The sequence below is a fragment of the Notamacropus eugenii genome, chromosome 3 (assembly GCF_028372415.1).
Source record: "Notamacropus eugenii isolate mMacEug1 chromosome 3, mMacEug1.pri_v2, whole genome shotgun sequence".
In the NCBI taxonomy this organism is placed as follows: domain Eukaryota; kingdom Metazoa; phylum Chordata; class Mammalia; order Diprotodontia; family Macropodidae; genus Notamacropus; species Notamacropus eugenii.
The window spans coordinates 152,532,910-152,545,847 of NC_092874.1; the positions used below are offsets into that span (position 1 = coordinate 152,532,910).

Genomic DNA, 12,938 nt, shown 5'->3' on the forward strand with positions numbered 1-12,938 from the left:
TCTCAGTTAAAGTGAATGTAGTTTTATATGGAAGACACAGCACCATTTTTAGCGTTAATATCACTGATAAATATGCAAACCAAAAACAGTTAACACATACCATTTTTTCTATGACACAAAATATATGACACTTATCTTTGTGATGACAGAAAATTACTAAAATGATCAAGACAGACGATTAAAACCATGAACGTGAAAGGGAACTAGCAAAAGAAAAACGTTTCCTCATTCTTGTTTTCTACAATTTTCTATGATCAATCCTAAAATTGATAGATTACATTAATAAAAAACTAAGACAAGATTCATTTTGTCTGGAAAATTTTGATCTAAGAATTTTGTCCATTTTCCATAAAGAGAAAAAACAACCTACATGTATGTATGTGTGTATGTATGTATGTATGTATATGACACATTTTTAAATCACTGGATGTCTTCTTTGATTGTCAAAAGCTATTTAGCATTCCCCAGTGAGTTTAAAGAATTTTATGAGTGGATGTTAAAATGAGTTTTATTATAACCTTCCTAATAAGAATCTGTGCATCTTTTCTGACTTTTATATGCTTGTCTACTAACATACACTCAAAACCTTCGTAATTCTGTCATCTCATTGGTTTAGCATTCTCCATTGGTATTGAGTATAGTTCATCCAGGTCTCATCCTATTGAATTCTTGTCAACGTTCTCTAGTACATCCTCCACAGAAGAACTAGCCCATAGGCTAGAGATTCCTCTAGGTCAGGAATTTTTAACCTGGGGTCCACTAATTTATTTTAATTATTTTGATAACCATATTTCAACATAATTGGGATCCTTTGTGACCCTATGTATTTTATTTTGTGCGTTTAAAATTATTATTCTGAGCAGAATTCCATAATCTTCACCAGACTATCCCCAAAGGGACATGCAACACAAAAGAAAGGTTAAAAACACTTGCTCTACATATTTTAACATTTTGTGAATATTTGGGGTGTCCGTATGTAATCTTTCACTCTCACTCACCTCCTCTTCTGATTTCCTAAAATGTGGTGGGAGTTGTCTTTCCTTTTTCTTTTTTGTAACCACTTCTTGTGTGTAAACCATTGTTGACAAGATGCTGTAGCCTTCCTGCACCCATTGCTTTTTAGGTGATCAACAATTTTAATTCTTTGGAGTCTGCAGTACTCCATGATTCATAACCACAAAACATCAATAGGGAGATATTGATATTAAAAAGATGACTTTTTATGGCAACTACCAGTTCAAGTAGATTATAGTGCTATAAACTGCCAAATTCAGTCCCATCCATTCTCTTTATCCTACACAATTCTAAACGCAGTTATTTTCTTGTACATCTTTAGAGCCTATCCAAAATATATGTACTAATAGATTAAGTCAATGGATTGTCTGTTTAACTATCTTTCATAATCTTAATAGTGGGAATTTTTCATCCATTTTGTTTTTCTTATATGACTGATAGGGCAAATATTTTTGAATAGTTGTGGATATCATCAAGGAGAATTATAATATTCAAAGGCTTTTGTAAAATGTCATCTATAAACAAAATCATTTAGGAAACCTCACACAGGGAATCCTTATTACATTTAGACTTTACATAGGAGATCCTCCATGTCACCTTTGATCAGCATACATTACCTCATTTTATATTGATAGATGATTGTTGAGCAAAGTTATCTCTTTGGTAGAATCGTGTATGATTTTAACCTATGTAGAAGAGACATTTATTGAAAGATGATCTTTCAGACTTCATTTTATTCTATTGAGCAAATGGTTTTTTTTTAATCAACAAACAGAAAACAGAGTGGGATCCTGTATTTTTTATGGCTTTCAACTAATTATGTAGTTGAGAAAATATGCTGTAATATAGAAAATTACCCAGGAAAGATTGCTTGTTCCCTTCTTATATTTTCATTGAGGACTCTCTCTTAATTCCACAAATGAATCATTCTCAAAATGATGTTATACCAGTGAGAAAGTAAGTAAACAGACTCTGCTACCTTTCTTGCTAATAATACTGTTATCCATTTTTTTAATCTATTTTTTATAACTTACTCTAAATTTGGTATTGACTTTGACCTCTGTTTTCATAATTACTCCTTAGGACTTGTTGATTAGTAGCCCCTAAAATGATTTTGTCCTGCTCATTTTTCTAGACTTTCCTGAAGGAACGTTTTGACAGTGAAGAAATCAAACCCGATTTATGGATGTCCCTGGAAGGTGGAAGTACTTGTACAGAGTGTGGGATTCTTGCAGAAGATACTGCACTATATTTTGGAGGATCCACTGTAAGACAAGCTATCACTCAAGATTTGGATTTAAGGGGTGCAAAGTATGTCATCCTACTGGATTTTGCAATTTTACATTGGGAATGGGAACCAAAGCATGGATGAGGAAGGGTGACAATGTTTTTTAATACATGATCAAAACATTAATGCTGGGGAAAGTAATAAAGGCCTATCGTATAACCATTCTAATAAACAATTGCTATTTATTCATTTAGATTTCTGCAATACTGGGGAAGAATTGGTAGTGAAAATAACATGACATCTTGTCACCGGCCAACCTGCAGGAAGGAAGGAGTGCTACTGGATTATTCTATTGATGGAGGCAAGTTTCAATATTCTCCGAACAGTTCTTTTACTGAAAACAATGCACCGCAAATCTTTATAGTCCCATCTGCCGCAAAGATAGATGTACATGTGGGGAGCTCTTCAGAGTATGTAGGAAAGTGGTACCAGGTCATATAAGCACAAATCTATCTATACCTACAGGTCTCAATTGAATATTAGATCAGTGCCCTGCTAGGTCACAAGCCATGAGTAAATATGTTGCAAAAAATATACAGCTTGAAAGAAAACATTTTTTAATTATATAGTCTATGAACAGAGAAAACAGCAATCTCTAATATGATCATCTTAGTAAGGATTTTTAAATCATGAAAAAGCTTAACCATTGTTCAGTGTAATAGACACATATAATCAAAGACATAAAGGTGCATAAGAAAATCACACTAACTCAGGCTACTCAGAGGAAGGGAAACGAGTTGATTAAAGGCCTGACTTCTTGAATATTTTTATTGAAATATAGCATTGTTACCTTCAAGTATCTAAAATAACTCAATGCAATATTGCCTAATAGAAGTCTACATGTGAATGAACAGATAAGAATGACTCTTTAGGAAATTAATTGATCACCATCCCTCTCTTACTTCATTCTTCCTTGGGGAACTATGATATTCTTCCTTCGAAGGACTAATACCACCATTAGACCCTTGATTTCTTCTTGAGAACTTCATTCAATCTCTCTTTCCCTCTCTCTTGAATCTTTAATTTCATAATAATAATTATGGGATTGAGAGTTGAAAGGGACCTTTGAGATCATCCAGTCTAATCCTCTCATTGTATAGCTACAGAAAACAAAGCTGAGAGAAATTAAGTAATTCATTCAAGGTCGCAAAGGTAGCAGATATCAAATCTCAGATTTAGACCTCAGGCTTCTAACTTCAAATCCATCGCTCTTTTCAAGACACCCCACTTTTCCCAAAGGCCCATTCATTTCAACCTGCCAACATGCCCAAGCCTTCCCTGTACATGTGCAAAACATTTTCCCTTAAATCTACCCCCTCTAGTGATCGCTTCCCTTTCATGACCAAATTTATTAGAAGTGTAGACTGCTCTCACTGATGCCATCCATTCCTTTAGCTTCTTGAAATTTGGCTTCTCCTTCAGTCTCTATATTGAAACTGTCTCCAAATGGTAACCTTCTGGCCACCAGATCCAGTTTGTTTTTTTTTCAGTCTTCTAGTCCTTGGCCTTTGACATTTGAAGCTTTGGATTAAAACACTCTCTTCCTTGGCTTATTTAACAATGAATTACTCTCATCCTCATCTTATCTTTCTGGTCCATCTTTCTTTAGATTCACTTTTTCCTCTCATTTATAAATGTCTACATCTACCAGGGTTCTGATCTTGCCCTTCTCCTAGCTCTCTACACTTTCTTCCTTGGTGACCTCATCTGCCATTCTCCCACTGTTTCAATTATCAAGTCTGTGTTAATTAATGATTTCTAAACTTTATCTAGGTCCCTGACTTCTCTCCCAAACTTCAAATCTGCATGGCTCTCCTTTTTGTACTTTAAGTTCAACATGTACAGAACCTTCCCTTGCCCTTCAAACTTTCTCCTGCTCTCAATCTGTTAACTCGTCATCATATTGTTTGTCATTCAGGCTCAAGAAACTTCCCATTACCTTTAACAAGAGACTCCTCTCTCCATGCATTCAACAAGTTAGTAAGTTTTATTGATTCTTCCCTAACATCCATTGCCTTCCTTCCATAGCCATTGCCAAATTTCTACCAATAAACTCAAGTACAAACCCCCATTGCCTTTTCCATAGACTATGGCAAAAATCTCCTGACTCCAAATGTATACCTCTTATTTTATAAATGACTGCCAGATCGATTTCACTACATAGCTCATGTCATGTCATCCCCAACACTTCAAAAACTTCCAGTGACTCCTTATTCCCTAACAAAGTCCAATCTCCTGGAATTCAGTTCTATTCATAGTCTGGGCCCAGTGTCTCTTTTTATCTTTATCTCCCACTGCTTTACTTTGTGCTATTTGCTTTCTCAACTCTGTGCTTTGGTTCATGTGGTTCCATTTACCTGAAAGTCCTATTCCTAATACCTACACGTTCTTCAAATCCAAACCTTGTATGCCAACTCTACTATGAAGGATTCCCTGATTTACCACAGGTATAAATAGCATATATCTGATTTGAATATCAGACCTTATTAGGATCTCTCTTTCACCTCTTTCACATTCTTCCTTTTTTTAGTCTTCCTAATTAAAAGTATAATTTCTTTCTTCATTTTTATACCACCAATAGCAAAGTGCTTTGCACATAAATAAAAACAAAAAAAGTATGTTTAATGATTTATTATTTAAGTGCTTATCAAATATTTGAGGACACTTGAAAAGGTCTTTTGTTAAGGGGTCCCCTGAACTTTTTGAGTTGCCACATTTTCCAAAAAACATTGGACCCAGAGTATGCAGGAGGCCCTGGAAAAGGCCCACCCCTCTCACCCCAGAGCTGACATAATTTATTGTTGGCACCCCAAGCTGGGGTACAAACACCGCTATGTGTCCTCAGGAATCAAGACAGGCTCCGGTCAGTCTGCACCAGACTGGGAAGCTGCTTGTGTGGCTGGATCCCTTGTAGACAAGCAGATCATCATATCTTCCTAGTCCAACAGTTCCCAAGGAAAAAGAATGTTGCTTTTGCCATCTTCATCACTCATGACCCCTGCTTGGTACAATTTCATAAATATGCAAGCTTCTGTTTAGATTGTGAATTATAAGCCCGGACATAGGGTTCCATATGCATGTTCATTTGTCTTGTAATAAATCTAGTTGCAACACAACGTATCATAGATGCTGTTTTTGGTTAACACTTCAATGAGTTAAAAATTCTTTCTCCAGTTATTGTATCATTGTATCTCTTCAGTGAATGATAACTTAATTGATGATTCAGAGATAAACTTAAGAATGGTCTCTAGCTGAATAATCACAAGTCCTAGTAAGGGTATGCATGTTAATGAAATTTTATTCTTTTAAAATCTAGAAGTAACATTTATCTAAAATCTCATAAATTACTAATACAGTCTTATTTCTGATTGAAATATATAGAACTCTAAGCTAATATATAAAAAGAAATAATACAGTAGTAGCCTTTGGAATATTTTCTTTCTCTTTGATTACATTTGATTGAAATAGAACAATTTTTCTTTTAATTGCTCTTACAGTTCCATGCCTTAGTGTTTCAAAATAGTACAAATAAACAACTGGAGTTTTTTTTATTAAGTACCCCTCTAAACCAAGGTAGAAGGCACTATTTTTTTTTAATTCTGTCTGAGAACCTATCAGAAGCTTAGACTATTTATACTATAAGAAATATGCTTATTTTTTCAGATGTGAAAACAAGTACTTTATTTATTTGCTTGTTTTATTGCAGGAATTACCTGGACCTTGCTTCATGAGATGGATTACCAGAAGTACATTTCTGTTAGACATGACTACATCCTTCTTCCAGAACATGCCCTAACCAATACAACACGTCTTCGATGGTGGCAGCCTTTTGTAATCAGCAGTGGGATAGTGGTTTCAGGTGTTGAGCGTGCTCAGTGGGCATTAGACAATATATTGATCGGAGGAGCAGAAATCAATCCCAGTCAATTGGTGGATACTTTTGATGATGGTAAGAAAGAAAACACCAAGTGTTTTCTGCACTATCATCCTTTTGTCCTGTGGTTTATCCAACTTTAATTGTTGAATTGATGATATCCTTCTCCACATATCTTCTAACTTTAAAATTACTTTAATATTGTAATACTGTTCCTAGGTTCTAAAAACCAATTTCAGTAATCATTTTCTCTTTATTGTTCCCCAATATTAAGCAACAAAAGCTAAGTCGATGGCACTTCCCTAGTGTTACCACTATGCCACTTAGAAGTAAAAGCAGAGCCCAAGATATAACTTCTATATCTAAGTGGGGTTTACTGAATAATATAAACCTACCAGCTAAGTATGAGGATGATGAAGGTTGTTGTAGCATGATTGACTATCTCCAAAGTCCTATCAAGCCTGTGCTGAGTCTTCATGTCCCCATACTTAAATCTGTGGAAAAGTTAGAAATAATTAAAATTTGGAAAAATTGTATCATTGAAATTCAAGAAAAAAAAGCCTTTGCTTCCTACACTTATCAGTAAAATGTTTGTTTTTGTTGTGTCCTTGAAGCAGATTTGGGAAGCACTGATTGGCCACAGTATAGGTGAATGAACTTGTGCACAGTCTTTCAGACTTGGACTTTTGGGCATCTTAGCCATAACACATATTTAATGCCTTCAGCAGCCTGTTGTCTGGATGATAGGCTCCTATCCTATGCAGTTTCTCCTAATTATCTAAGATGACATTCAGTAAACTTGGGAAGCAACTGTTATCTAAAGATAGACAGCCTGCACATTGCAAATTCAAATAATTATCCTGAGAATTCTCTTGAAGCTTTTAATAAAAGTTACAAAGGAAAAAAACCATATTGAACTTCTAGCAGGCAAGGTAAGAGAAGTATAAGTAGGTTACAATACACTCCGAAGAAAGTTATTATCTTGACAATCAAGCAAAAAGGATTACAATGCATTCTATTTAATAAGTGTTTCATGGACTGAGGAAAATAATTGAACAAAATGGGGATTGCCCTGGCAATTTCAGCATATAGTAGGAGATAAATGGATCTCACCCCACACAGGGCTCTAAATTACTTCTTTTTAATCTTATTTCTACAGGCAAAAATTCACAAATTGATGGCACCTGGAACAGTGAAGTGTGCTATAACAGTCATGAAAGGCATTAACTAAAAAAGGCTAACTGTAACAAATACACTGAAATCATTTTAGTTTACTGATTTTTGCACTGCCATAACATATTTACCTCACTATAATGTAATTTCAGTTCTGTTACTTTACAAAAGAGTATCAAGCAAATTCTCTAATAGTGGGGAAATGTTGCCACTTAAGGGTTATATAATCATTACACTAGAACTTAAATTATTTTCTTTGACATGACTCTTTGCCATGGCACTATGCACTGTATGAACTAAACTAAATATAGATAAATTTGCTAGAGTATGAAAAAACTACTCATCAATTCAATAAATGTTTCTTAAACTAAGTGCTAGGGATACCAAGACAAAAACATGTCAAACGATATCCTTTAAGAGCTTACATTACACTAATAAGGATACACCTTATACATAAAAAGATAGAATACAATGAATTTTAAGAAAAGAGAAAGCACTCAGAATTAGGGGATCAGAGAAGACTTCATGGAAGAAATGGCAGTTTTGCTAGTCTTTTAAGGAAAAGAAGGAGATAAGAGAGTTCACTCCATACATCAGATTTGGCCTGCTTCAATGTACAGAGATAGAAATGAAATGTATAAGCTGAGGAATAGAATGTAGAATTCATGAAGGAGAGAAATACGAAATTAATCTAGAAAGGCATGCCAGGCTGAGAAGCTTGCATTTTATCTCCTAAAGGTGTGGCAGAAAAGGATTATTTTGGCAACTGTGTGGAGAATGGACTGGAATCAGGAAAAAAACAATTAGACAGCTATTACAATAGTTTAGGATAGAAGTAATGAGGTTCTGAAGTTGGCTGCTGATCATATAAGTGGAGAGAAGGGAATAGATGCCAGTGCTCTGGAGAGAAAATCAATTAAACATGGCAACTGACTCTATATATTGAAGGTGAAGCAGAAGGAATCAAGGATAACTTCAGTTACTAATCTCAGTATCTGGGGAACTTGGAGGAGGGATGTATGGGAGAGAGGGATAGATTATCAATTCTCTTTTCAACTTTGAGGTAATTTATTTCCAATTTTCCATAACAGAAGGCATTTCCCATGAAGAAAACTGGAGTTTTTACCCTAATGCAGTTAGGACTGCAGGATTCTGTGGAAATCCATCATTCCACCTCTACTGGCCAAATAAGAAAAAGGACAAGACTCACAACATCCTGTCCTCCCGAGAGCTCATTATACAGCCAGGCTACATGATACAGTTTAAGGTAAGAGAACGTTGCTCTTCAAAATGGATTATGTCATTATATCACTTATAAGGTCCATATGCTGTTCAAAATAGAGGAGTAAATTTATCCACTCATTCATGGATTATTTATTCAAAGGGATGTATTCCCATGGACATAAATACTATATTTCAGAACACTTATTGAATAAGCACAATTATTTCTACAAAGAAGCAGCATAGAATAGTGAACAGAGACAGCAGGCCTTGGAGTCAAGGAAGACCTTGGGTTCGAGTGCTGCCACTGACACCAATACTAGCTGTAGGATTGTAGTCCAGTCTCTTAATGTTTCAAGTGCACTTCCACCTCCATCCCTGCCCCCCATCCCACCCACCCCCGACAGCTCATTAAGACAATAAATGCAGAGCACTTTAAGGGTCTGTATTGATAGAAGGAAATTTCCTGTTCAGGTGTTGCTTATTTATGGGAAATCACAGATCCAGTCCCTTCCCCAAAAATACTTTAGTGAGATACTATCTCCAGGATGTGTCAAGAAATACTGTTTCACTATTAAGAAATGTATGCTGTGCTTACTTAGTAAATTTCACATTTGTAAACTGCAACAATGTTTTCTGTACTTGCATATGTAAAATTCAGTAGGAACTTTTGTTTTCCTCTATACATTTTTTCTTTCCTTTTTTTATTGGACTTTTTTCATCTTTCTGCTCTTCTTGGCCTCTACTTTTTTTCTCCATTTTAATCTCTCTCCTTTTCTTTCTCTTTATGTCATCCCTTGTGCCTCAGTGTCTCATAAGCTCATCTTTTTTTCCCCTAGCTGTCAGGAACATCTGAGTTCAAATATGTCCTTAGTAGACACTTATTAGCTACAGGACCTTGGGCAGGTCACTTAACCTGACTGCCTCAGTTTCCTCATCTATAACAGCATAAAAATAGCACCTTTGTCCCAGGACTATTATGAGAATCAAATGACATAATATTAGTAAAGTGCCTTCCAAACACTAAAGCAATTTATAAATACTATTACTGTTGTTATTATTTCTGCATCTCCAGCTTTCAAATATACTTGTGTCCAAAAGTTCTATAAGGGCATAAAATGCACAAGTATGTTTTTCAAAGTCCTAGTAAGTCTGCACATGCATATTTAATTCAGATGAGTAAATGGACATGGGGTTGGTATCAAAATGAGACATTCTTCCCTTCAAAGCTGAACCCCTCAACCTGCCTCTTGGATTTTATTCCTCCTTGCTTCCCTTTTGTTTCATCAGTCTTTTCTCCTCTCCTAGCTCCTCCTCTCCCCCCCACATATAAAACATGCCCATTTCCCCCATCCTTAAGGGGGAAATAAAACCCTTTCTTCAACCCTTACTACTTCAAGCTGTCATTTTATCCATCCTCCCCTTTCCTACCAAACTTCTAGAAAGAGTAGTCCACACTCTGCCTCCATTTCTCCATGCTCACTCAGTCCTCATCATCTCAACATGTGACTTCCTCCCCACACTCTACTAAAACAGCTCTTTCCTCATCAGTAAGTTCAATGACTTCTCTATTGTCCTCATGTTCACTGATTCTCCCTGTGGCACAGACCACCAGTACGTAATATCCTCTCCTCCCTTTACAGCAATGACACTGTATTTTCATAATTCTCCTTGATCTTACTTATCATGTTTTCTCTTTAAATAGCATTACTTTTTTTAGTCTACTTCATTCCCCCTCCCTTTCCCAAATTCCTAAAAAAAAAAAAAGAGTATTATGTTAATTAACTAGGTAATTTGATGTAATTGTGATAATCTGATGTTTCTATTCCTTAATAAGATTGATAATTATGAATTTTTGGTTTCTTAGCAGGCTACTGATATTTTCTAAATATTTATATTTGGGGCATATTGTGGTATATAATTTATGATATTAAATATCCATTTATATGCTTCAGATTGTAGTGGGATGTGAAGCCAGTTCCTGTGGTGACCTCCACTCTGTAATGTTGGAATATACTAAGGATACAAGGTTAGTGAAATAATTCATTATTTAATTTAAAATGAGCCCACAGAGTAAAATTATTCATCCAAGTTCACTACAATTTCTTACAAGCTTTCTTTATTAATTCACTTGATATATGCTTAGAGTGTATACAGTGTGCCAGGCATGTTGTAAATACTGGGAATACAAAGACAAAAACAAAACAATCCCTACCCTCAAGTAGCTTACATTCTATTGAAGGGAAACAACTTGAACATGGATATATAAAAACAAAATAGAAACAGAGAAAATGCAAAGTAATTTCCAGGGTGAAGAGCCACCAGCAACTGTAGAGAAATCAGAAGAGCACTTGAAGTTAGCCTTGAATCAATCTGGAGATTCTGTAAGGTAAAGGTAAGGAAGGAGAAGATTGTAGGTATTAAATTTGGGAAAGCCCGGACAAAGGCACAGAGCTAAGAGATGGAGTATTTATGGGCGATAGCTAGTCTAACAGTAATATGGAATAAGCCTGGAAAGGGAGGCTGAAGCCAGGTTGTGAAGGTCTTTAAATAAAAAAGAGGAGTCTGTATTTATCCTACAGGGACTTAGGAACCACCAGTAGCTTCTTGTTTTGGGGAATCATATGGTGAATTTGGCAGCTATACAGAGGCTAGACGGGAGAGACAAAAGAAACAGGGATACCTACTACAATGTTATTGCAATAGTCTAGAAGAAAGGTGATAAGGGTCTGAACTAGGATGGTGACTAAGGAAAGAATGAAGAATTGAAAATGATTCCAGGTTTATAATCTGGTTAACTGAAAGGGTGGTGGTACCCTCTAGATGAATTAGGAAAAGGTAGGGGTTGGGGCCAAGGAAATAATGAGTTCTGTTTTAGACATACTGAGTTTATGATGCCCATAGATCATAAAGCTGGAGATCTTTAATAGGCAGGTGATTTATACTAAATCTCAAAAGAAAAATATTGGATAGATATGGAGATTTGGGAGTCATTTTCACAGATAGATGGTCAGATCCAAAGAAAACACCAAGGAAACAGAAAAGAGGCAAGGACAGTGCAATAAGCTATTCCCATATGTATGGGCTTAAACATAACCAAGCAGAGTAAGAAGAAATAGAGAGATACGTGGTAGAAGAAATAGAAGAGAGCAGTGTCTAGAAAGCCCATGGAGGAAGAGGGTATAACAGAGGAGGTGTGATCAACAGTGTAATATATTTAATAGTGGTCTAGAATGATGAGGATGGTGGCCACAAATTTGGCCCCTAAGAGATCACTGGTAACCCTGGAGTTTCCATTTGAGTGATGAGGTCAGAAGTCATATTGCAAAGGGTTAGTGGAAAGTAGAGGAATTTGTGTATTTTTTTATCCAGGTATCTTAAGTCCCCATAATTTTCTTCCAGAAATAAAATTATTTGGAATTTGATGCTAAGATGCAGTTAATAAAATTTTATTTTAAAATAAGACAATTTTTTCCTATGATTACTGTAAAGCCCTATTTCTACATTGTTTCTCATTATATAGATCTGACTATTCCTGAGGTCACAAACCATACCTACATTAATGCCTAGCAAAAAATCTACCTGCAACATAGCTGTTAGTTTCATATCCCAACCCAGCTTTAGAAGGGAGCTCTGCTGTATGAAACATTTTTGAAGGAGAATTTTGGTTATGAGATTAAATATATTTAAACTAGAAAGGTTTGGTGAAATCTATCATGAGTAATGCCATAACAATCTACTAAAATAAGTTGTAATCTTTTCTATAGCTTTATATATATCGTAAAAATTCTAAAACTCTCTTGCATTAAAATGATTATTTGTCTATTCATCATCTGTAATGAAATGTATCAGAATTTTTAAATCATCTTATTTTAATCCCAAACTCACCACTGTTATATTAGTCAGACTTGCCACCTTTCTGATTTTTAAGATTATTCTAATGTATTTTCTTTGGGGTTTTTCGGTAGATCTGATTCCTGGCAGCTTGTCCAGACACAATGCCTTCCTTCTTCTTCAAATAGCATTGGCTGTTCTCCCTTCCAGTTCCATGAAGCCACTATCTATAATTCTGTCAATAGTTCCAGTTGGAAGAGGATAACTATCCAGTTGCCAGATCATGTGTCTTCCAGGTAGGCTCTTATAGAACTGTCAGACCATCTCTAAAAAGCTCATCTGAAGCTCTGGGGAAGTCTGAAAAAGCAAAAGATAATTTTAATTTTCACACAGCAGTATGAAGTGGTTGATAGATAGCCTAGGAGCTAGAAAGATGTGGGTTCCAGTCTTGATTCTGACATCTACTGGCTGTGTAACCCTGGGTATATCACTTATGCCTTCAGGGAACAAGACAATTCTCCTTATATAGCCCAG

At 35.6% G+C, this 12,938-nt stretch overlaps 1 protein-coding gene and 1 long non-coding RNA gene across 3 annotated transcripts in view; one reads left to right on the plus strand and one right to left on the minus strand.

Moving 5' to 3' along the window:
• The window catches only part of RELN (reelin), a 553,318-nt gene that overhangs the window by 523,831 nt on the left and 16,549 nt on the right, over window positions 1-12,938 (plus strand). For both annotated transcript variants that reach the window (XM_072653135.1, XM_072653136.1), the window contains 6 exons: window positions 2,150-2,325; window positions 2,497-2,603; window positions 6,009-6,251; window positions 8,441-8,616; window positions 10,526-10,599; window positions 12,539-12,700. In XM_072653135.1, the coding sequence (XP_072509236.1) occupies window positions 2,150-2,325; window positions 2,497-2,603; window positions 6,009-6,251; window positions 8,441-8,616; window positions 10,526-10,599; window positions 12,539-12,700 (938 nt within the window). The remainder of the gene's footprint in view (window positions 1-2,149; window positions 2,326-2,496; window positions 2,604-6,008; window positions 6,252-8,440; window positions 8,617-10,525; window positions 10,600-12,538; window positions 12,701-12,938) is intronic.
• The window catches only part of LOC140533438 (uncharacterized), a 37,581-nt gene continuing 36,641 nt past the window's right edge, over window positions 11,999-12,938 (minus strand). The window contains exon 2 of the long non-coding RNA XR_011976921.1: window positions 11,999-12,761. This is a non-coding gene — a long non-coding RNA (uncharacterized lncRNA). The remainder of the gene's footprint in view (window positions 12,762-12,938) is intronic.